Source organism: Antedon mediterranea, chromosome 5, assembly GCF_964355755.1.
Source record: "Antedon mediterranea chromosome 5, ecAntMedi1.1, whole genome shotgun sequence".
Lineage (NCBI taxonomy): Eukaryota > Metazoa > Echinodermata > Crinoidea > Comatulida > Antedonidae > Antedon > Antedon mediterranea.
Window position 1 is genome coordinate 7,249,748 of NC_092674.1, and position 26,079 is coordinate 7,275,826.

The 26,079-nt window shown below is 33.4% G+C and overlaps 2 protein-coding genes across 5 annotated transcripts; one reads left to right on the forward strand and one right to left on the reverse strand.

Moving 5' to 3' along the window:
- Window positions 1–24,507, forward strand: LOC140050254 (uncharacterized). 2 transcript variants are annotated; one of them, XM_072095366.1, is made up of 14 exons: window positions 1–505; window positions 13,325–13,450; window positions 14,977–15,168; window positions 15,539–15,886; window positions 16,053–17,371; window positions 17,534–17,846; window positions 18,104–19,134; window positions 19,324–20,684; window positions 20,824–21,082; window positions 21,294–21,520; window positions 21,923–22,020; window positions 22,239–22,331; window positions 22,601–22,636; window positions 22,858–24,507. In XM_072095366.1, exons 1-14 carry the CDS (start codon window positions 419–421, stop codon window positions 23,635–23,637), a joined length of 6,270 nt encoding a protein of 2,089 aa, XP_071951467.1. In that variant the 5' UTR covers window positions 1–418; the 3' UTR covers window positions 23,638–24,507. The 2 variants fall into 2 exon arrangements, with proteins under 2 accessions (XP_071951467.1, XP_071951468.1); XM_072095367.1 differs by having other exon boundaries at window positions 17,537–17,846.
- Window positions 1,327–8,073, reverse strand: LOC140048703 (uncharacterized). Of its 3 annotated transcripts, XM_072093472.1 has the most exons (10): window positions 7,153–7,261; window positions 6,553–6,593; window positions 5,222–5,434; window positions 4,861–5,118; window positions 4,539–4,772; window positions 4,194–4,451; window positions 3,838–4,093; window positions 3,545–3,723; window positions 3,268–3,429; window positions 1,327–3,122 (listed from the first exon to the last, which is right to left on the reverse strand). In XM_072093472.1, the coding sequence occupies exons 1-9, from the start codon at window positions 7,184–7,186 to the stop codon at window positions 3,280–3,282; spliced, it is 1,623 nt and encodes a 540-aa protein (XP_071949573.1). In that variant the 5' UTR covers window positions 7,187–7,261; the 3' UTR covers window positions 1,327–3,122; window positions 3,268–3,279. The 3 variants fall into 3 exon arrangements, with proteins under 3 accessions (XP_071949573.1, XP_071949574.1, XP_071949575.1); XM_072093473.1 differs by lacking the exons at window positions 6,553–6,593; window positions 7,153–7,261 and adding an exon at window positions 7,975–8,073; XM_072093474.1 differs by lacking the exon at window positions 6,553–6,593 and having other exon boundaries at window positions 7,153–7,256.
- Window positions 24,508–26,079: the final 1,572 nt, after the last annotated feature.

Here is a 26,079-nt window from a genome sequence, read left to right on the forward strand (position 1 = left end):
ACTGTTATGTGAAAAAATAGCCTATTTATCAACAAAATTGTTGGGAACAATTAAAATGTCGTTTTACAATATAAATAGCTTCAGTGAAGATTCAATTCGAGTTCCAATCGCGGTGCAAACCTGTTAGTGAAACTCATAGTAGTGTTAGTATCTAATAATTAGTAGGCCTACAGTAAGTAATAAGTTATATTATTAAAGATTTTGTTCTCCATATTGACATATGTCAAGGCCCATTGCCACCTGGCTATTCCAAATAAGATATTTTAGCCATAATTTTGAGTAAGAGAAAAAAAAGGGTATTATGCCATAAAAATATCACTGATGTTATGTGTATTACAAGCAGTTCCATGATTTTATATTTCGTTTTTAATAAATTATAAAAAATAAATTATACAAAGTGAACGAGCCCACTTTCCACATGGTATTACGTTCTTCTTGTGTAAATTGTTGTTTTCTGCCGGCAGGAGAGGCACGTTTGACAACCAGCATTCAACGTTTTCAGTCGGTAAGTTACATCACCAATGTTGTGCTTATTTTTCTGGTATCACAATTAACCCTACCCCTCCCACCATTGTTTAATGTGTAACACTTTATTATAATATATTTATTATAAAAAATAACCCGTTTCCGTTTGCAATACGATAAAGAATCACGTACTGTAATACTATCAGGTAAAAACGTCCGTAGCACCCAAATCCAAGTATGCAATTTTCTATTGTATTGTAGAGAAGTTACTGGTACTTCGCCATAGCGATGTTTTAAAATTGCATACGCATCCAATCGTGAGTAAACTCATTTAAGACTTGGAGTGGAGTTGAACCCCGGACCTTGGGATTGGAAGGCAAGCACGTTAACCACCAAGCTACAGCTGCACTACACATTGCGTGCATATTTCTCATTTCTGTTCTTTAAAGTGTAACACATTTATGTACTGGAGTAGGCCTACAACAGACCCAGCTTAAGCTCAGCCATTTAACATTGTATCCAAATTTGAGTAATTGTGGCACTTCGCCATATTCAAATTTTGTGCATATTTTAAAAATAAATATAACCCGCTTCATTTGTTAGTGTACCGGTAACACTTTATAATAACATTCATGTACTGTACAATAATTTGATTGAATTAAAAGTCGTTTGAATCTTTTGTTTTCTATGTCTAATTCATTATGAATTATGTCGGTTGGTAGGCCTACACTGTCTGTCTGTCTGTCAGTCTGCGGTCTGTCCTATGTCAAACAAAGCTTATTAGTAGGTTGTGGTACAAAACACTAATGAAATACGGACACTTTCAATATATAATATATAATAATAATTTATTCAATGACGTGTGGCTATAAATATATAAATATGGCGGCAAGTAAATGGGTTTGACACGTAAGAATATAATATAACGGCAGGTTTCAGTTTAAGCTCAACAAATTATCAATTAGTCTCCCTCCAACAATATCCGAGACAAGAAGCTTGGAAATTCACATAAATCACAATAAATGAATGAAGCAGGCCGATGGGCTTAATGACCAGTTATCGACAAACAATCGCTTAGTATAGGGTGCGAAACAAAGCAAACTATTCGCAGTAAGAGAGAGCAAAAAATAAAGACATAATTTGATGTTATATCGAGCTGAAAAACAACGGTTACTATTTGTTTTATTTGTCAATTTTCTTTCTTATAATATGTTGATGTTGTTAAAATACTTGTTGATGTTATTTTTTGGCAATAAATACATTAATGTATCTGTGCACTATTTGTGTGTAGTATACGTTACGTTTGTCAAAAGCATTGTACCACCCATACTATAAACAATAAGACAATCTTGTGGTGAACTCTTTTTTTTTTTTGGAAACAGAAAACAGTCTGTGACGACATCGGATTGCCACTGCGCATGCCTGCACAGATCCGAACTACCAACAATGCACATACCGTCAACGTACAATAAAACGGTTGTAAACCGATAACGCTGGCAATCGGAAAGGGTACTAATCCATTTTTAAAGAAAAATACCCCTTTACAAATTATGAATTTACCTTTTAATTGTCTACGTTTTACTAAATACGACAACAGTACACGATACCAGAATACCTTTCCTTTTCATTTTGATAACATGTCATTGGACAAGCACTTTTAAGTTTACGTGGGAGCAGAAGATTTAAACTTAATTTAAGATGCGAAATCAGTATTTCCTATAATACGGTGCAGCTTTTCTGGGATTACATGATGATACCATATTTAGTGAAAAGCAAACCTTCACCAATTGTAGTAACGATCAATATTACTGAAATAAAAAAGATGTTCCAAAAGAGATGCTAATTTATTCATATATATTCCAATCAGGGGTTGAGTTAAATGTTAAGCATGTACCAATAAGCATGGGTTTTTAACCATTGATTCAATTCCGTGTTCCAGTTGTAACGATCTTTTCAATGCAAAGAGTCGAACAAATCCCATGAGATTTAAAATAATAGCACCTCTAACCAACCACGACACAGCAGATACAGACCCATTTGACATACGCATTCGGAATACAGTTGGGTTGCTTTCATATGTGCACACCCACTGATGGCAGCCCTTTTCTGTGCATTCATCCGCAATGGCAAATAACCACAAACTGCCTACCACATGCCACTATGATCCATATAATGGATAATTTGTTTGTGTTCAACTAAGAAATTTGTTGGAAAAACGTTTTTCCAGTAGGTCTATGCCAAAATTTTAGATGTTGATGATTTACAACAAATGCTATTCACTGATGTTTTATATGTCTGGATTACGATGTTTAAAAAACATTATTTATGTGCCTAATTTGTATTATAACATTTATGGCTTGTTAATATTAAAAATACCTCTTTTTACTCTCTCCAATTAGATGTAAATTCCCTCAAGCAATATGCAATGTTTCACATCCCTATTTCATCAAAAGTAAGTTAATAAAACATCACCAAACCCAGCAGTCATACCCCAAAACAAATAACATAACCCATGTTGCAAACCGCACAAAAAGACAAAAAATATGTCAAAAGTTGAAAAAAAGAGTCATTGAAGAGTTTCAAAATTCACCTACCGAAAATAAATACACTTATCTCCCCCCATAAACCAACCGCTATTAAGCCACACAAAACCATTCCTGTAAAGAGAAAAAATACAACCTTTTAAAATTGATGGTTCAGTGATACCTTTTTAACTTACTTTCAAAATATGATAACATCAATAATAACCAATTAAGTCATAATAAAATTAATTGTTCACAACTTCAAGATGTCTTACGGTACCTTAACTAAAACTTAGCAGACCATTCCAGGGATAGCTGGATCCACCCCTAGAATGAAGTTGCCCACCGTTTCTCTTTGGTTTACAGGTGTTGTAGGAGGTTGTAAGACTACATGGCGGGTCTCATAAATAATATCTTCAGTACATATATCATCAAAGTCAGCCTAAATATAATAAGTTATATACAAAACTGTAAATAAGCAATCTTTTTTTTACCATTGTCATAATATTCCATCTATAAGTTTTATATCACTGCAGTAGGTTTAAAAAATAACTTACTATATATTTTGTTATATTGTTATTTTTAAATCCTAGTTTTCGTTTTAGTACATCAAAGATACTAGCTTTAGGAAATGTAATCTCCTTCTCTTCTTCAAACTTAGCCCATACACCACATGCGCTGATAGCTAGTCCATCATCGGTGGAAGATGATTGTTCATCCAACTCTTGTTTAGAATCTGAATAGCATAGATAATTGAATATTTAGTCGTAATTCATGTCATTTGCATTAATATTGCTTATTTACTTGAAAATCATAATAATAATTGATTGATATGAAAGTTATTATATACCTTTTCTATCATTTTTCTTCTCTTTCTTTTGTTTCTTATTGTCTTTCTTTCTACTATTTTCCTCCATTTTCTTCTCCTTCTTTTCCTTCTTCTTTCCTTCCTTCTTTTCTTTTTCTTCCTTCTTCTTGTCCTTCCTATTCTCTTTTTTGGTCTTTCCCGTCTTCACCTTCTTATCTTCCTTGTCTGCTTCTTCCTCATCTTCATCATCAAATCTTTGGATTGGTGTCACATTAATGATATTGCTTGCTGCTTCAGACTTTAATAAGTAAAACAAAGCAGTACTGTTTATCTTCTTTTATTAATTTAGTTAAGTCTACAATAAATGAATACGCCAGAGTATTATTAATAGTAATTACCGTGTCCTTTTGTCTTTTTTCCTCTTTCTTCTTTTCTTTCTTCACCTCTTTCTTTTTTTCTTTCTTTTCGTTCTTCTCTTCATCTTTTATTTCTTTCTGTTCTTTCTTCCTTTCTTTTTCTTCCTTCTTCTTTTCTTTCTTCCCTTTTTTGTTCTTTCCCTTCTTTACCTTCTCATCTTTCTTGTCTGCCTCTTCCTCATCTTCATCATCAAATCTTTGGAGTGGTGTCACATTAATGATATTGCTTGCTGCTTCAGGCTTTAGGTAAAACAAAATTGTCATTTTCATCTGTATAAATTAATGTTAAGTAGATAAACAAGCCAGAGTATTATTGATAGTAATTACCATGTCCTTTTTCTTTTCATTCTTTTCGTTCTTATCATCTTTCTTCTTTTCTCTCTTTTCCTTCTTCTTCTGTTTCTTTCTTTCCTTTTTTTTCTGATTCTTTTCTTTTATCTCCTCTTTTTTGTTCTTTCCCTTTGTCACCTTCTCCTCGTCTTCTTTGTCTTCCTCCACTTCCTCCTCCTCATCAAATCTTTGGATTGGTATCACATTAATTATATGGCCTGCCACTTCAGACTTTTAAGTAAAACAAAATGGTATTTTCATCTGTAATTAAATTAATATAAAATAAATGAATAAGTAAGAGTATTGTTAATATAATTACCGTAGTATTGTTTTCTTCCTCTTCTTTCTTTTTTTGTTTCTTTTCCTTTTTCTCCTCATCTTTCTTTTCCTTCTTCTTCCCCTCTTTCTTTTCCTTCTTCTCCCCCTCTTTCTTTTCATTCTTCTCCATTTTGTTCTTTTTCTTCTTCTCTTCCTTTTCCTGCTTCTTCTTCTTTTTATCCTCCTTATTATCAACTCCTTTCATTAGGTGTGCATTATTCAGTGTACTCTTCGTGTCAATGCTAGTGAGAGCACTAGACTATAATGTAAAGAAAATAGAAAGGTATTCATAATACTTACCAGGCATGGTAAATGTTTTAAAAGGACAGGCAGTTGTTACCTCTAATTATTATTAGTCATACCTTTTGAGCAAATCCATCGTAGAAAGCTTTAAGCCTTTCTTCAGCTTCACCTGCAGTTGCCAAAGTCAATTCTTGGTCGTAACCATGATCAATAGCTACAGCAGAAGAGTTCGTAGCAGCTGCAGCGTTATAAGCAGATGTAGCTGCAGCAGCAGCGTTGGTAGCAAATACATCTACAGTATCGGTGGCAGATGCAGCGGCAACTGGTATAACCTATAACACGAACTTGTATTACTGATCATTTAATCAAATTTAATTAAATTCATATTAGTAAATGCATAAAACCATGAATGATGTAATGTAATATAATGAAAAAAAATGTCAATAAAATCAAATCATGAATGACGTCAGTAGTCAATCACCTACCACATAAAACATCAAAAACAATTCTATCTATTTGGTGAATCAATTATTGATAAATCCATGAATTAATAATCTAATAATAATCTATAAACTATAACGTTCAATAAGTCAATAAATATTTTTATGAAACACTTACAGCTTTCATGATTGAAATAATATATTTATTTATCAATAATAATCAATACTATTATTAGGTAATTTTGATTATTTCAGTTGTTTTGTTTGTTTCACTAATTTAGTATATTAATTCATTATTATTTATTAATTACTATTTTAATTATTCAGTTCATTTACTCAATAAGACCAATTATTAGTATAATAATAATTATTATCTTAAATATTAAAATTAAATATTGAATGAATTGATCCAAATTATTAGTTAATAAATAATACTTAAATTCAATTCAATACAAACTGTCATTTTTAGTCGCGTGGACGCGACTCTATAGTTCACTATATCGGTCGGTCTGTCCGTCTGTCGGTCTGTCTGTCGGTCCGGTATCACTATGCGTTTTAGCACGCGACTTATGGCTGTTGGCCTTGTTGATTATGATAACATAAAAATAAAAAAACAAAACATTCACAAAATAGTTTTGTTAGTAGTGTTAGTCAAAACAAAACTCCATAGAATTAATTATGAATATATTATTGCAATTATTAATGAGAACAAAAAATTGTAAAGTACATTAATTACACAAACATAGTATAAAATACACAACGACAAAAGCAAGGTTTAGTTTATTTCAACAACAAGAAAAAAACTATACTATTAGCTATAGTAAATATTATTCAACGAAAATTATAAAAATTACAACATAGACAAAACATTATATTTATACAACAAAATAACAACTAAATAAAAGTAAGCTTTTACATTACTATAATATATAACATTAATAAAACAACACGAACCAATCACTCCAAAGCAAAGTGCACAATCAAACAAATTAAAAATGAAGATATTTTACCCGTACTACCGTAGTGTTGTTTAGTCTTGATCTGGAAATATCTGGCCAATATAGGCGAATATAGTTATTGAAAATAACATTTCATTTTAAATATATAAAAAAAACAGTTCTAACCTAGGCTATAAATAACAGTATTTGTTGTATGAATCAACAACACGTTTGTTTGAAGCTCGCATAGCAACGCACAAAAAATTGTATTAAAATAATTCGCATCAAAATTATAATTATTATTAATTAATAAATTAGCTTTACTGGAAATGTTTTCTTCTGTTTAAAAAAAAATCCAGAAAGTTCTTACTTCTAACTAAGCAAATCCCTAACTACGCAAACAATAAAAAACCTAGCAGGTTCCTACTAGTACTAGCTATTACTAGGCTACTAGAGTAGGCCAATCTACGCCAAACCCAGTTGCGCAATATGAATATGGAGTCGCATAACAAAATCAAGCGTCGGCGCTCTCCTCCTCTCCGATCCCCCCTCACGACAACCAACTATTTGGGCTATCATCTAGGCTAGATAGGCTAGCATCAAACTTTAATTTTAACAAATTACCAATAATTATCGATCTTAAAATAATATCTGTATCATGTATTAACTCACCAAATGGACATTCGTGGAATTCTTTGTGCAACATAACATTATTCAGCAGCAAGAGATACAATTCAATAACAAGTTTGTTTCATTAACAATAAAATAAATAAATGGATAGTAAACAAACGACGTAACCAAGTAACAAATGCGCGTTTCCAATAGGTACATCATGCGCGCGTTCAAGCTAACGGAGAACGCGCGCTATCAACGATTTTTTACTTGTTTGTTCATGGATATAAATTTTCTAAGGAGGAATATTTTTAACTGCGACGTTTAAATCTGGAACATAAAGGACTACAACAGATAGTCATTGGAAATTATTCTATAATTACTAATCTAGGCCTACTACTTTTAAATTAGATATCAAAGATATTTGTTGATTGAATCAATATTTTTAGCCTACAGCTCTCTCTTCCCCCCCCCCCCCCGCACTTACACTAATAGTGCGCGCCACATATTAACAACAACGCACCACACATAACAACAACGTGCTAGCAGTTTATTTGTTTTCTGTTTGACTACTATTTCTAGACCTTATAGGCAGGCATATTAATTATCTTTTTTGGAGAAATATTATATTACTACAAATAATTATTAAGCCAAATCAAATGGCCAAAACCAGTTTCAATTAAAATAAAGTTTTGCGCAACAAGTCGATCGCGCAACGAGCGCGCCGATGTTCTGACTTGAGCACCTTGTTGTTGCCGACTGGGCCCCCGTGGGCCGCCGAGGCTAGAATCAAACTTTTCTTTTAACGAAAAATTACGGTTAATTATCGAACTTAAATAGTAGTATCTGATCTGGATCAAAATAATTTGACTTTTAACTTACCACGTAGACGACGTTGGTCGAGTCCTTCTTACAACAGAGCATATTTAATTAACATTTGTTAGAGATACAATACAGCTTGTTCATCAATTGCGACAAGTATAAAAGTGTCACCAGTAAACATACGTAACCAAGTAACGACGTACAAACGTGCGCACCTTTTCATTAGCACATGCGCACAAGCTATTTTTTATAAAGCGCGATTGCGTAAGTTCAACCATGGAACTATCAACAGCTATGGTTGAACCTGAACTTTGAAACCTTATTATTTTTTCTCGTTAAAATAATTATTACCCGTTACTAAAACTAATCGTTTGCCTAAGTTATACCACTCACTATGTAAAATTGATGGATCCGTTGATATTTTTTTTGATTCCCTTGCTTGTTTCCGTCACAAGGTTTTGTCTAATGTCAGTAATATTTAAATGTTGTCTTGTTATCTATTGATTTTTGCTTGTATATAATATGTTATATTTTACGACTTTCAACCCTGTTAATGGTGACGTTTGGTCACTGTAGGGTGATGATGAAATAAAATAAAAAAAAAAAAAAAAATATTATAGGCCTATCTATCAATATATAAAAAGGAAAAAAAATTACTATTTACGATGAAATGACGTCATGTAAAAAAAAAACAAATCTATCAATATCAAAGATATTTTGTTATTTTTTGTTATTAACTCAGTGACCAAAGTTGTAGCTGATTGAAAAGGGACTAGGCCTGTTTAGAATTACAGGCCCGGAATTAAAAGTGCAAAATGACACTCCCAGATCATCAGGTGGCAAAGGGTAGGGTGTAGATTAAAGATGTATTGTCCCTTGAAACACAAAAAATGAAAAAAAATAATATTCTAAATTTAAATTGGCTATATCAAAGTAATATTATTAGTTATTCACTTTAAGTCGAAAATTCGAGCCAAAAACAACAGTTAACGTAATTAAACAGGTAAATTAATTAGATTACATTTCGTCTGAGAAATCGTCGCAAGCGAAAGTAAACAAAGATTTCAAACCATGAGTATGCATTATGCATGATGCTAATTAGGATTGTTTACAATTCGTCACGGTTGAGAAGGTGTTTTCACACAGATCGCGAGGAAGTTTTATGATTATGCATACAGAGTAGCCAAACAAGCGCATTGCATTATGGGATATGTTTTGATTGAGTTATTTTTTGAACAAAAAAACATCTGTATTTCGGTTAAATTATTTTTTTTTTGACTAATTTTTGGTGAAAGTTAATAACTATTATGATACTTCAAAATGACCCACTTTTTTTCGAAATTAAAAAATTTGGGAATTAGTCAAAGGGACAATACATCTTTAAAGTTATATACCAATCCTTCCGAGAAAAAAAACCCAACAATAATTCGCTTATACAAAAAGACAAAATAAGCATTTCTAGAAATCTTGATTCAGACAATGGCTTGCATGTTGCCTTTTAAAAAAGTATTAATATTAGGCCTACTGTTTTTTTCAGGTATTTTTCAAGATCCAATATTTATGAAATGGGAATTAAACTTTTCTTTTGTTTACAATTAAATGAATGCATACGGTAATTTGTAAGGGGTTTGTGAGGGTCCTGAATAGGTAAAAGAATAGAGTAGAATTTTTAAACAGCTTCATAATATAAGTCTTTCTTGATTATTTGCATTTTTTTGCTCCCCATAAAATGTGGCCGGCAAACATTGGCGGATATGACGTTTTCTGTCTGAACGCACCTCGAATCACGTGCTGCTGGCGATGACGTTTTTTATAGCTTTCTTAACAATTCATAACGACGTTCGCTATTGGTGGATTGATTTTTTTGGGTTCAATTTTGATTTACGAACATAATAACGCACAATATATTCTATTTGTTTTTAATAGTGCCTAAATAAAATATCAATATAAGTTACAGTTTGGATTACAACTATATATTGATAATGTTAAAGTTATAATGTGTTAATTGTGTAAAGAATTAAATATTGTGAAAACAATTCATCCAATGAGGAGACGCGACACACAATGTACATTATGACGACATCGAATTTTCTTTTCAATGACGCCATTTTCAACCATTTCATAAGACCGAGAGTGCTGCTGTCTGAAGTCTTCGTAGTAAAACTGCTCAATTTAGGGTTAGAAATCTACAGAAAATGGTGATAGTAGCACGAAACTAAAGAAGAAGTAGTAGAGTACAAGATATATCGAAAATAATTCACCATGACGGAGGCGATAATTGAAGAATACACTTCAACGCTCAGCGATCTGAAGCAAAACAGCAAACCGATGATAAACGCATTGACGATGCTAGCGGTAGACAATCAAGATTATGCGAAGCATATTGTTGGGGTGATAGAGTCTCGAATCCAGAAGGTTTTTATCAATATCTAGTTTTGATTATATGCGTGCTTGATTAGGCTAGCCTAATTACAATCTTTTACATATTTTATATGCAATATTTAAGTTAGCAATATAATTTAAATAATTTATAAAGTTTTTCTGTATTTTTAGAGGGATTCAATTCATTTTCACAATAAAAATCATTTGAAAACGGTTCAACAATAGGCCTAGCCAAGTTTGTCATTAACATTGTTAATTGTTATATTGATAATAATGCTATATTAATATTAGTCATAAGTTTTGATTATTGATTAATTCTAATTATAAATTTAGCCAAAAGGCTGCAAGCAGTTTAATGATTTAATTTAGTCGCAGCTCCATCCTGATTTCTGGGCACCTATGATAATAAGTTGGGTGTTTTTTAGTCATGGATGAAGAAAATAAATATAATACACAGTAAATACCAAATGTGTTTTTGGGTAGCTTCATTTTTGTTAACTACAGACAGGACAGCATATTTCAGTGAAAGCAGACAACAATGATTAAAATGGCAATTGAATGACTACAGTACTACCGTCTTGATGATAGTAAATTTATTATTATTATCCTGCAGAACATTCTAATAAAATTATCCTTTTGTAATTGCCATTTTTGTCGTTGCTGTTGATACTGTAGGATTCAATTCCAGAGAAAAGATATTTTGATATGCAGATTTTTAAAATCCATTTGTACAGTACAGTAGTATTTAGTAATATTTAGTTTTTCTACAATATCAAGGAGTGCACTCATTAATATTGTTGTGTGGCTTTTTATATTAAGAAAAAAAAAAATGTTTTCTGTGGTACTCCTTAGGGTAGGCCTACAAGAAATACATCACTTTTAAATAATATTTTTTGGATGTTTTATTTTCTGTTAATCAAATTAAACAAAATATAGCTTGTTTTGTCGGTTATTGTTTATGTAGCTGTCATTGCAATTACACTGAATTTATGCAGTTCATTTACAGTATATTCAGTGAAAATAGCAGAACAGAACTCGAAGAACGGGATGAAGGAACCAGTAGACGTCGCCACAGAAGCGTTTTCAATCGATACAACAGCGCCGATGAATACTTGCTCATTCATCATATAAACATGTTCATATACATAACATCATCATCATGTAGTAAAATAAATGGCAGTTAAGTACACTTAAGAAGGTATAAGGCAACAATTATAATGCATGCTTGATCCAGTATATTCTCATGTTGTGGATGCAGAATACAGAAATGTTTGCAGAGTAATAAGCAGTAACGGAAGATAGAAGATTCAAGCATCAAGATCTACTGTCACCACAGAGAGAAAGCTGAGAAGACTACATTGTACAATAACTGCCATATCGTGCTACATATTATACTATACAATAAACACAAGTACATTTTTATTATACACAAATCTATATTCACATTGGATCACGTACAAATGACCCATCGTACAAATGCAGTTAGTTGCAATGACATGCGCAATAATAATATCCTGTAACTGGGACAACCACAGGGGAAATAAATTAAGATATTTAATTAATTTATTTCCTCTACGAGAAGCTGAAGAAACCAGGTTAATTAAATTTTAAAAAACTCGGTTAGCAACGGCGTGCTTGAAACTGCTTACTACAGTACTTAATCTAATAAAACAATGAATTCGTACAAAGATTCTAATTAAATCGATTCATGCGAAGCTGATACCGTAATTAAAAAATTTAATCGTAATAATTAAGAGCGCTGTGTAGCTTCTACAGGTAGCCTAATGCATAATGGTTTTTCTGTGTTTTCAAGTTTTGCACTCTTGGACAAATGACATTTGACTTATTAATTACTCAAGACTACAGTATAGACTGGGAACTGACTAATGAAAGAACAAGATTGACCAAATACTGTATTGTAGTTTGACAAATGACAGAATACACCAACTTTACAATGTGATAATGTCATTTTCCCCCCAGGTTTTTTTTTACTATTATGTATAAACAATTTTTCTTTAAATTAATGCGTGGACCTTTTATACCTTTTCTAATTCAACATGTTCTGCTTTTATTCATTTCAGAGAAAATACATTTTGACTTGCTCAATTTTTGATGATACGATACCTGTATGTTAAAAATGAAATACTGTACATTATTATGGGTAATAAATGAGAAGGATTTGTAATGACGGGATCAATCCAATCTCACTCTCTTGCTGCGGCATCCTATAGGAGTTGCAAACCAATTGGTAAGAAAAGTGAGCTTTCCCATCTTGACTGTATATCTCGGGTCACTTTGGCTGTGAAGTAGATGACCTAACCAGTAGCCAATCACAAGGCACTACAACATAAGTGACCCGATCACCAGGCCTAACTAAACTGCAGTTGAGAAGAATTTGTTTAGCTGTTGGCAAGAGATATTGTAGGCCTGCAATGGATTGATACAAATCCTTCTCATTTATTCATAGTCTATGCTATTACTGTATATTCATTATGTAATCTGAGTGTTATAATCATTCCACTGCCTATTTTGGCTAAATTCTATTACCAATCACTGGAACTATACTGAGGTCATTTACTGGTAAAGGATGCAGAATAAAAACACCATTTGATTGGAGAGTATTGATACCAGTTCCAGCTACATTAAAAGATAATTGGAGTACTTGTAGGCTTTTGTGTTTCTTAGCTCTACTTGCAGGATACATCAATCAAGTGTTGGCAGCAGCTGTGTGCAATGTAGCTGCTTTGCTAATAATATTGCTGATACAGACCAAACAAAGACTGGAAGATTCTTGAAAAACAGCTTTGGAAACATTAAATGTCTAATTAAAAAATGTTATTTTGATATTACCGTACTGTAATTTAATAATGAGCAAGTGAATTTGTATTTCCTTTACGAGTTTGAAAAAAAAAGCATGAAAAATAAAATGCTTGTTTTAAAAAAGGTATAACTGGTCTCATGGCGTTGTATATGATTTAATGTTTTTCCGATTTTCATAACATGCAAGATATTTTCATTCCGTATGTAGGTAAATGGCAAGGAAAAACTACCTATTCTCTACCTTATGGATTCAATCATTAAAAACAGTGGAGGCATTTATCTGCGATGCTTTTCTGTCAACTTGGTCCAAACGTTCGTTGGTGCATTTTCAAAGGTTCGAGAAAAGATGATTTCATTACCTTCTCATTTATTAATTTTGTCTTTTAGGGTGTCAAGTGGAATTTTTCAAATACATTGATACAAGTGTACAATAAATTTCCTGTGGTACAAACTACAAAATAAAACAAAAATATTTTTAATAATATTCACAAGATATTTAAGTTGAGACCATTCTTCAACAAAAGATTTGTTTAATCAAAACTCCTGATCACAAAATGAATAGCAGTTGTATAGCGTGATTTAGATGGATCAAGACATTTATTGTTGCATCAACGTGTTCCCAATAATTCCCAATTGAAATTTTCGTGCTTTGTGCCGCCAAATACAATATTGCAGTTGTAAGGTCAAACTGTTTGGGCTTATTCGACATTGAATAAAAACGTATACAGTACCCTAAAAAAAAATTTTTCTTTTCACATCTGTGTTTTTATATAACACCCAAATTAAATTCCTGTCATTTGATTGGACGATTGTGGGTCACATGGCTTGATATAGTGCGTGCTATTTGACAACTGTATAATAGTAATCTGAAATCCAATAGCAGCATCGTCTGTTCTACGAATGAAAGATCAGAACAATGGAAATGAATCTACTTAGGTGTTATATAACACAAATAATGAATGTTTTTATATTCATTTGATGGTACAAATTATTTTGGTGAAATACGAAATTCTATTTTCGCTGGGGCTTGTAAATTCAATTGAAATTATTTGTATCACACTTGTAAACATTCAATATTTGTATAATAATTGTGGTAAATAAAAGAATGCACAGCGATTGGTTGTGAGAGAAGCAGGAAATCAAAATAGTGTTTCATTGTAGATGGGGAATTACAAAGAAATTAAACCATTAAGCACACCTGACAAGGGGACACCGGTACTATTTCATGGAAATGCAGCACTACATAATATATCAAATGTATAGGCGTAGAAAAACTTAAATCACCATGCTGATATACTGAAAATGAATTAAATTTTTAACAGATAAGATGACGAAATCTGAGAATAAGAAAAGGGTGCTCTAAACCGAGATTGCGAACCCAGAATATTTTTTTTTAATATGGCCTTGTTCAATGGCATAACGTACAGGGCAAAGGCCCCTGGTTTAGTATTCCGAAGGGCCTTTAAAGCTGAGTAGTTGCTTTGGGCTGCTCGCGCTCTAAAGGGCCCCCTGTGTGTTAGCCAGTGAGCGATTCAACTGTTTCTGGTATCACCAGTTGGATTGGATGCTAATACTGCTACACATGCCCTCAATAATCCTTTCTTTCCTAAGAAAAAATGTCCCCACTAGTTCTTTGTGTAACTTCTGCATTACAAATTCAAATGATTTTTGAAGACTGAAGTATACTGGATTCATTTTGTGATCAGATATTGTGTAGTTTAGATTAAAGTAATTCATCTAAAGATTTTTATGAAAAAATTGCTCATTCAAAGAAAAAAGCAGTCACTATTATATCCTATCACTAATGTCAACAAATTCTTAAATGTAAAATTTTTATTTGATATATAAACAAAATATTAGGTAGATGAAAAGACGAGGGAATCAATGTTTAAGTTAAGATCCACATGGAATGGAATATTCCAAGATGCTTCACTCCATGCTTTGGACAAGAAAGTTAAGAGTATTGACCCTGCCTGGCCAATTGTTACTCCGAAACCAAAAGCAACTCCTGTTCCATCTGTGATTCATGTGAATCCAAAATTTATTAAGAAGGTACAGTATTCAAATTCTAATATTTAGATAATAGGCTATTCTGCATATAAAGTTACAGAATGATTTTTAAAAGTGAAAAAGAAACTATTGCTGAAAAAAAATGAAATAACTAAATCATAGTTTCAATAAGACATTGTTTTTTTTAAAGGTTATTGATGGCTTCAGAATTATTTAGAATTATCTAATCCATGAAAGTCCTTTTATTCTCTACCAAGCTATGTAATGATACTGTACAGTAATTTAAATAATATATAATGGCTTATGACTGTAAATTAATTGGTAATCAACAAAGATAGTTTAATTTCACACTGTCTGAAATATATGACGATCTTACTAATACTATTTGAAATTATTACAATTTTTTTCATAGGAGCAAGAGGTGAAGAAACCTGAACCACAGTTAGACCTTGATTTACTACTACAGCAACGGAAATCTGAAGATGAAATGCGAAAGGCTCTCATAGAAAAACAGCAGCAGCTTCTGCAACTTAAACGAAAAGAATTAGAATTTGAGTTGGAGCAAACAAAGTTAAGATTAGAAACTCAGAATATGGAGTTGGCTATAAAAAACAAGCGGTTAGAGGCTCAAAATAGATTGCTAACAATAGGAGATGTGACACCACCAACAGAAATGGTAGTAGAAGAACCTGCAACTGTTGAGGAACAACCATGGATGCGACATGCCGCAGTGTCTACATTAAAAACCCCATTACAGGAGGTAAGGCCTCGTTTGCGTTTAATATGCACTTATCATAAATTTAAATTGGTTACAGGAGTAAAGTAGTACTAAATATTTAGAATTGGAAAATATATTTTCCGTCCAAGCTGTCTATCAATACAGTAGTAAAGCAGTACGAATTAAATTCTGCTATTTTTTTCTATAGACTTTTGTGGCTCCTCCTGTAACAGCTCCTGCTCAAGTTCCTCTTCAAACCGCTCGAGATCCAAGACTGGCCTCCAGGGATCCACGTTTAGCACGTCGTGATCCAAGAATTAGGACTGCTCCAACCAGTAATGCACAGCAAGTTATTCCTCAGACAATTGATCCACCAAAGCCTGTTAGTCAACCTACCCTAACCATTCCTACACAAGTTATACCACAAAATCCACCTGTAAGCATTAACCCGTCGCAGCCTTTACTTGGTAAAACACCATTACTTCCAATTCCATTTAAGCCTCGATCTATTCTTAAAAATGCTAATGAGAAAACACCTGTAGGGCCTAATGTACAAAATATGGATGTCTCTGACAATCTCGTTAACCAAGTACATCCTGCATTGAGAGATATACCTGGTCTGAGGTTACACGAACCTGATCAAAGAATGCCTGTGCCTGGTGGAATGCCAATGCCTGGTCAAAGAATGCCTATGCCTGGACAAAGGATGCCAATGCCTGCTCAAATAAGAGATCGTGGACCTATGCATTTTAATGGACCAATGGGTGTTATACCAAGAAGAGAAGGCCCAGGGTTCAGAGATGATCTTCCTGGAAAAGATTTCCCTCCTGAAAGAGATTTCCCTCCTGAAAGAGATTTCCCCCCTGGAAAAGATTTACACCCCGGAAGAGATTTGCCACCTAATAACAATTCAAGGATAAATACACGTAAAGACAGACTCAATGAAAGAACGTATAAAGATGAATTTGGCAGAGATGTTGTGGATAATAGAGATGAACGAGAAAGAAGGGAAGATGAAAGGAGGGAAGAAAAAAGAAGAATGGATAGAACTGATCGGGAAAGGGAAAGAAGAAGAAATGATCGTTTAAGAGAAACAAGAAGGGATGAAAGAAATAATGATGACAGAAAAGACCATTCAAGACGAGATAGTAAAGAAAGGGATAGAGGAAAGTCTCGTAGCTCACGACGTAGGTCTGTGTCACCATACAGACGATCTCGATCCCCACGTGATAGACGTGAACGTTCATCCAGAAGTGAAAAAGACAGAAAGGAAAGTAAACCAAAAGAAAAGAAATCTGATGAGGGTAGTAGAAGTAGTAAAGAGGATGAAAGCCAAAGTGATACTTCAGAAAAAAAGCAAACTGTAAGTGTCAAAATATCAGAAAAATCAAAAGAGGAAGACAAATCAAAAACTATAGAAGAGAAGTCATCAAAGAGAAAATCAGATGTAATAGATGCAACTAAAATAACAGAAGAAACAACATCTAAGAAGGCAAAGATACAAGATGATGATGAAGGTCAAGCAAAGTAAGTATTGCTAAATCCTATAAGGATTTGTAATGAATAATATGTCTAGCAACTCTCAAACTCAAAACTTTATCAAAAATTACCATACAATGACTAAAAACTTCCTGTTCTCTATTGAAGCTTCATTTAATGTCATACTCTTATTATTTCAATTCTGTCTAGTAGTATTCAGAAAAATAATGGTAAATGGGAAGAAGAGCCTTGGTGCGAGAGACTTGGACCTACTAAGGATGTCAATCCAAAAGAAAGCTCGGAAAAGAAGAAATCTGCAAACCAAAGCCCATCAAGAAATACACGTTTTGAAGAAAGTCCTGCTAAAGATAGTCCTGATAGTCCCGTTCAAGATGAAAGGTCTACTGATTCACATCCTATGGTTGTAGATAGAAGTCCACCCTTCAGACGAGTTAGTATAGACCCATCAGTAAAGATACCCAAAGAACTATCTGCCCAAATGCTGCCTAAAATACTTGCTAATGTAAGTACTGTAGTACTTAATTGTTTACTTTCAATCTAATCTAATATATTTTTATAACCGATTTTGAATAATTGTATAAAAATTAAAAAGAACTGCAGACATTTGTTTAAATATAATAAAAAATAATAATGTCTTCATAATACTAAACAAAATCATTTAAATTGTATTGTATTTTTATAGTTATGGTCAGGACTATTGTTTGTGATTGATTTCACATTGTAGATAATTATTTATTAATTCAATTATTTCTTCTTCAGGCTGGCAAACAATTGGACTCCGGACAAATTGATCATAAACAACACCAGGAACTACTCAGTAAACTCTCAGAAGTTTATAAGTTCCAACAACAGAAAACCGATGAAATATCTTGGCAACGAAGCGAGGCGCTACTTTCACCAAGCAGGAAAACTACAAGTAAAGATAAAGATGAACGTGTTAGGGTTTCCAAAGATATTCCAACTGATAAAGATAAAAATGTACACTCTGAAAAACCACAAGATAAAGACATGAGAAGAAAAGATGATACCGATATGCGAAAGTTAGGTGACAAAGATGATCGCAAGATGGATACTAAAACTGTTGAAGAGGAAGAGGAGATGTTAGAAAGTGGGAGTGATGTTCCAATGGCAATTGATCAAGACATGAGAAGTTTACCAAAAGCTGTTGATAAGGATGAACGCAGATCTTCAGTCAATAAAGAAAAGAAATCTGAAGAGGATTTAGATATGCGAAAACAAGAAAATAAGAAACAAATATTACATTCCAGTGATAGTGATAAAGATGAAAGAGTTAAATCTGACAGAGACTTTCGCCAGAAAAGAAGGGAAGGCCTTAGATCTTCTGCAGCAAATGAAACAGATAAGGATGAACGAATGGAAAACTTGAAGAAAAACCAAACTGAAATTAAGGAAAGAGACTCAGGACCAGATTTTGAAACCGCAGAAGATCCAAAACCTCAAAGTGATTTTGATAGTCGTTTTGGACATGGAATGCACCCATTTATGCAAATTGATGCTCCAGCAAAAGTCAAACAAGAAACTTCACTTACTAGCCCAGGAATTCGTGACTCAGGAGAATATTGGGGACAACAGGATCCAAAAATGCAACAGAAAAAGACAGCAAAATGGGATAAATGGCGATCTGACCACCCAGAACATTTTGGAAAAGAAGATCCTGAGCGAATTCGTCAAAATAGTGCATCTGAAGACTCTGACAATCCATTTGGTATGGATTTAGGATTGCCATCAAAAGATGTTGATGAACGCGTGTTTCAACGTCCACCTAAAAGGTAATTACTGTTGTTACAATCCCTATAGAGAAATTTAAATAAGTACTGTAGAGGGAAATTGAAATCTACTGTAGTTGTATTTTTTTAGCCAAATTTATTGATTTATATTAAAAAGTATCTATTTTCTGATATTTTTTATGTAAACATAATTTGAATACATTTTTATTTTGAATTCAATGACTATTTTAGGGAGCTGCCACCTAGTGATATGGATATGCGAACACCTATGGACATCGATAGTCGTGAGATGAAATCACAAGTGGATTTACCTAGTAGTAGTCTGGAAAGAAAACCAGAACCACCAATTCATGATGTACTCTTGCATCCAGTGGATCGTGAAGGTAGACGTTTGGCAGTTGGTCCAGATGGAAAACTTTTAATTGGCGATGATGGAAAACTGGTGAAATTAGGAGCAGATGGTAGACTTCGAAGAGAACAAGAAATCCGACCACACATTAAAGAATTTGAAAATAGGCCTGATAGGCCACCTCATCCGAGTAGGGAAAGAGTTTTTGAAGAACATGGACGACCACTTCTTAATCGTGATGGACGACCTGCTTTTGAGAGAGAAAGAAGACCTGCTTTTGACAGAAGACCTATTGTTGATCGTGATGGGAGACCAGTATTTGATCGTGATGGGAGACCAGTGTTTGATCGTGATGGACGATTAGTATTTGATCGTGATGGAAGACCTATACATAATCGTGATGGTAGACCTTTAATTGATCGCGATGGTCGACCTTTACTTGATCGTGATGGTCGACCTCTACTTGATCGTGATGGACGGCCTGTACTTGATCGTGACGGACGTCCTGTACTTGATCGTGACGGACGACCTTTACTTGATCGTGACGGACGACCTGTAGTTGATCGTGATGGGAGGCCTTTGCTTGACCGAAATGGGAGACCAGTTTTTGAGCGTGATAGAAGAACTATACTTGACCGTGATGGAAGGCCTGTTTTTGAACGTGACAGAAGGCCTTTTCATGAACGAGACAGAAGACTTGGCCTTGACCGTGATGGAAGAGTTTTCAACCGCGATGAAAGACGTCTCCTTGAGCATGACAGAAGACCAGTTATTGATCGTGATGGAAGACCAATTATTGATCGTGATGGAAGACCTATTCTCAACCGTGGTGGAAGACCACCACTTCCATTAGGAGCAGATGGAAAACCACTTCCAATGGGACTTCCACTCGGACCTGATGGAAGACCACTACCTCTTCCTCTCGGACCTGATGGACGCCCTATTCCTCTCGGACCTGATGGACGTCCTGTCGGACCTGATGGCCGTCCTCTTCCCATAGAATTGGAAAAGGCACTTCCTTTAGGACCTGATGGGCGTCCTCTTCAATTGGGACCAGATGGACTACCAATTCCAGGCTTGCCTGTTAATGGAAACCCAATGCACTTTACTATGGAGATGATTGTTAATCAAGCCGTCCAAAATGTTACTCAGATGATAGGTCGTAATATAGGCATACCTGGTCAAAGATATGTCACTCCAGGGCTAGATAACCAACCAGCATCTACATTCCCTCTAGAGCCAAGTAAGTAAACACTGAGCATTTATTGAAATCATGAAACTAATCAAATCGTAAAAGATTTTAAATTATTTTATTGATTTTTAGTGTACTTTTGTATTAGTTTAAGTAAATAATGATATTTAATTAATCAATTCAATTGCAGCTCTACCTCCACAGCAAGAACCAATTCAAACCCAAGGAGATGTCAACTCGCTATTTGCTAAGTTGTTGGAGACTGGAATAATTACAAAAAAGACAGTTCCAGTAGAAAAAGCCGAAAGGTCAGACTCACCGTCTGTTGCTCACTCAGAAAGTGAGAAGAAAGAAGTGAAACCAGATGAAAAGGCAGACTCCGATAATGAAGAATGTGAAAGAGATCTTACAATTCCACCAATTACATTTGATCTTAAAGACCTCAAAGAGTAAGTCTTTTGTAATGTTCTTTGTGTCAATTAAGTACTTGTGTCATCAGTAAACTCTCTTATACCTCCTGGTCGTTAACTAATACAGTAACTATTTTAGGTTTATGAGGTAAATCCTCTTAAAAATGTTTCTGTTGTTTAAAATCGTTATCAGCATTAGAAGTTTCTATTAATAAATTGATAAAATGAATTCCTTTTCTTTCTCTTCTAGACGCTATCCTGGCGTAATAAAAAGCATTTACTCAGGAACGCAGTGCAAGTCCTGTGGACTTCGATTCACCATCAACCAGATGGATGGCTATCGCAAACATCTTGATTGGCACTTCAAGTTAAACCGCAAGGATCGTGATGATGTGAAGGCACGTACCTCTCGCAGATGGTTCCTTAGTTCCGATAGCTGGATTGTTTACGAGAACTTTGATAACTTACAAGAAGGAGGTACAGTATAAACAGAACACAATTAATAGTATACATATAAGGAATGTTTATGAGTTATTTGGAGACTTTTTACAATTTTTTTTAAAAGGCTGTGCTTAAACTTTGACATGGAGTAGAGTAAACAGTTATAGATGGCGTGCACAACAGGTTAATTTCCAAACACAATTGTAACAACAATGCTGCGGAAATCAGTCAACAATGTCGTGTGGCAACAAATTCTGAAAATATTTACAAAAAGCTTAACATGCTTATCACCATTAGATATGACTTTTTCATGAGATAGGGCTAATTCCCAACCAATCAAATTGCAAGAGTACAGGTGTGTTATAATTTTTTAAAGCATGGGTTTAGAATATTTGGAATAAGTTTTTACTAATGTTGAAAATGTCTTTCAATTTGTAGCCGAGACTTCATTTTTTGAGGAGCAGGCAGTTCAGATGAAAGTAACTGAATTTAAAGTTAGCAGTGTGCCCATCATACCAGGAAATGATAAGGATGATGTAAGTAATTATGCTAATTTATTCAATTGTAGTAAACTCAAACCAACCACATATCAACACCTATAAACCAGAGTTTTTTGTAAACCACACCAATCAGAAATGCAGTCTGAGACACGAAAAAAAAAGTATGATGTGCTCAAATATGGTAGTGATATTAAATCATCGTGTCCTATATATTGAGGATTTGTAACAAATTTGTTCTTTTTTATATATTTTAGATTTGTAAAGTATGTCACGAACCATTCCAACAGTTCTGGGATGAAGATGAAGAGCAATGGCAGCTGAAAGATGCTGTACGAATTGATAACAAGGTAAGCACAGATTAATCGCAGTTATGGTTGGCAGTCCTTGGCTATGGTATGGTGTTGTGAGTTTCACTAGCCCACTGTCTGTTTCACAAGCACCTAAAATTTGAGATTTTTAAAAGTACAATAAATAAACAATTTATTTCAGAATTTGGTTAGTCATTTTGGACACTTCCCCTCTGAAATATATTTTCTGACACTACGGCGAACTCCAGTCCTGAAGGTGTAATCTTATAAATATCACTAATAACCACTTTGTTTTATACTTTATATAGACATACCATCCAACATGTTATCAAGATGCGAAAGAGGTAAGTGTTTTATTAATTAAACAAATTGATATTTTTAACAGAATAAAGAACAGTAAAGAACAGATATATTCTGTCAATTTTTCATGGCATCATTAAATCTAATGTTAATTACTTAAAATGCTTTTGATTTTTATAATGCTTTTTCTTCAGCTCCTCCACTTTTATCTTTTTTTTAAAGAAATACTGAAATAAAATGGCTACAAATGTTTTTTTTTTTATAGAATTCGTTATTGGAGCCTCCTACACCAAGTGATGGCATGTTAAGTCCTCCATTTAAATTCAAATCAGATTTGGTGTTCTCGTCGGATGCACCTGTTGCAAAATTGTTCAAAGATTTCACAGAAACAGAACCAATGGATAATATTAGTACTACTCGAGACAAAACAAATGTTAATAAAACGGTCTCTGAGAATAGTACGCAATTGTTAGATAATTTACAAATCAAAAAAGACATTGACGATGTTACTCCATCAGTAGATGAAACGGTAAAAGACTCTACGATGGAACAAAAGAGTGAAAGAGAACAAAAGAGTGAAGAGGACCAAGAAAATGTTGAATTGAATGTAGAAATAAAGATTGAAAAAGATACATCATCAGCTGGTACTGGTGAGACTGCCAATACTGTTGTTAAAATGGAACCAGAGGAAGTTTTGACCAGTAATACTGGTGAAACATCTGGAACAGATACTGTAACAGATTCTGTAAGTTTGGAACAATCAAAAAAAGAAATTTTGTTGCAAAGTGAAATTAAAACTGAGCAAGAGCTTACAGATCCTAGCAATATCTCTGAAGGTGAATCGAAAGAAAGCGATATGGCTGCGAAGGCAGAGGAATCAACAGAAGATGAAGCAGCTGGTGATTTGAAGATCGACACCGATAGTCCGGCTCCAAGCAACGAGGAGGATGCTCCTGTTCCTGTTATGAATGCCATCCAAGTTGTTGGTGGTTTACCAAGGACTAGTTTACGAAGCAACAAAGGTAGAATCCATCGTGACTGGTGAAAGAGCTAAAACATCGTTAAAATGTATTCTGATATTCTGTGTACCACAAGCATAGCTGGTCTATGTAAGAGTAAAGTGCTGTATCAATGGATTTGTTGATGAATTTTTACACTTGAACGTATTCTATTGTACTGTCTGCACTATCAAACTAGTTTGACAAAAAAAGTGTGATGTGGCCAAATATGGTAGTGATATGTCATCGTGTCCATGTATAAGCACATCACATTTTTTTGTCGTAAGGATTGCTAGTGTAGACAGAGTTTAAACACGGGCAAACACAATTTGTTTCAATATAATGGGATAATAATAAAATTTAAATATAATATAAGAAAGTTTATGAAGTTGTAGTCTTTGTTTTGAAACATAGTTTAGTTTGATAAAGATTGTTTAATCATCAAAATACAAGTGATTGGAACTAAATTAGGCTAAAAGAAGGCTTTAAAAGTCGAGAACTGTAGGAAGAGTCCAATACACATATACCTATGTGGATTGGACTGGAGTTGAGAACCATTTTCTAAAATAAAATGCGGCTTTCTGGGTACAACCTGGGTATCTAGTCGTTTCTGATTGTGAAAAAGTTACAATGTAAAAATATAAATAATATACAGTAATTCAGAATTAATCGTGACCTGTTCTTTGATGAATCCAGTTTGTCTTCGATAAAAATTTTGTATATTTTTAAGTGTTACATTTGCAATATCATTTTTAAATGTTGAATGCCTTGAACACTACTACTGAGAAGTTAACATTTATCTGTATAATTTGGGGTTTTTTGCGTTCAATTAAAAAAGTGAAATATTGTTTCTAATGCAAAAATTACAAAACTAAAAGAAAATATTTTCAAAGTGAAGGTGATTTAATAAATTTTATATGAAAAAAGTAATGGAGCAAGAGTGTTTTAATTTGTAATTTGTCAATGGTACTAAAAGAATCATCAGGGGATAGTTTAAATCGCTGGTGCTGCATGAAATGGGATATAATTTATAATTTTTCGAAAAATGGTCAAATTTCAACATTTTTATTTTTCGATATAACTGGTTACTTTTGCGTAATTGACATGCGCCGAACATATTATTCGACTCTGCGCATGTTAATTATAATATAGTAAGCAGTTATGTCAATAAATAAAAGGATCGAAAATTGGCAATTTTTCGGAAATTTCCATGTACTATAGTACAGGGATTTTTTCGAAAAATGGTCAAATTTCAACATTTTTATTTTTTGATATAACTGGTTTAGCATAATTGACATGCGCAGAACATATTATTCGACTCTGCGCATATTGATTATGATATAGTAAGCAGTTATGTCAATAAATAAAAGGATCGAAAATTGGCAATTTTTCAGAAATTTCTATGTACTATAGTACAGGGATTTTTTCGAAAAATGGTCAAATTTCAACATTTTTATTTTTCGATATAACTGGTTACTATAGCATAATTGACATGCGCAGAACATATTATTCAACTCTGCGTATGTTAATTATAATATAGTAAGCAGTTATGTCAATAAATAAAAGGATCGAAAATTGGCCATTTTTCGGAAATTTCCATGTACTATAGTACAGGGATTTTCTTCGAATAATGGTCAAATTTCAACATTTTTATTTTTCGATGTAACTGGTTACTATAGCATAATTGATATGCGCAGAACATATTATTCGACTCTGCGCATGTTAATTATGATATAGTAAGCAGTTATGTCAATAAATAAATGGATCGAAAATTGGCCATTTTTCGGAAATTTCCATGTACTATAGTACAGGGATTTTTTCGAAAAATGGTCAAATTTCAACATTTTTATTTTTCAATATAACTGGTTACTATAGCATAATTGACATGTGCAGAACATATTATTCGACTCTGCGCATGTTAATTATGATATAGTAAGCAGTTATGTCAATAAATAAAAGGATCGAAAATAGGCAATTTTTCAGAAATTTCCATGTACTATAGTACAGGGATTTTTTCGAAAAATGGTCAAATTTCAACATTTTTATTTTTCGATATAACTGGTTACTATAGCATAATTGACATGCGCAGAACATATTATTGGACTCTGCGCATGTTAATTATGATATATATAAATTTCCATATACTATAGTACAGGGATTTTTTCGAGAAATGGTCAAATTTCAACTTTTTTAATTTTCAATATAACTGGTTACTATAGCATAATTGACATGTGCAGAACATATTATTCGACTCTGCGCATGTTAATTATGATATAATAAGCAGTTATGTCAATAAATAAAAGGATCGAAAATAGGCAATTTTTCAGAAATTTCCATGTACTATAGTAGGGCCTACAGGGATTTTTTCGAAAAATGATCAAATTTCAAAATTTTTATTTTCGATATAACTGGTTACTATAGCATAATTGACATGCGCAGAACATATTATTCGACTCTGCGCATGTTAATTATAATATAGTAAGCAGTTA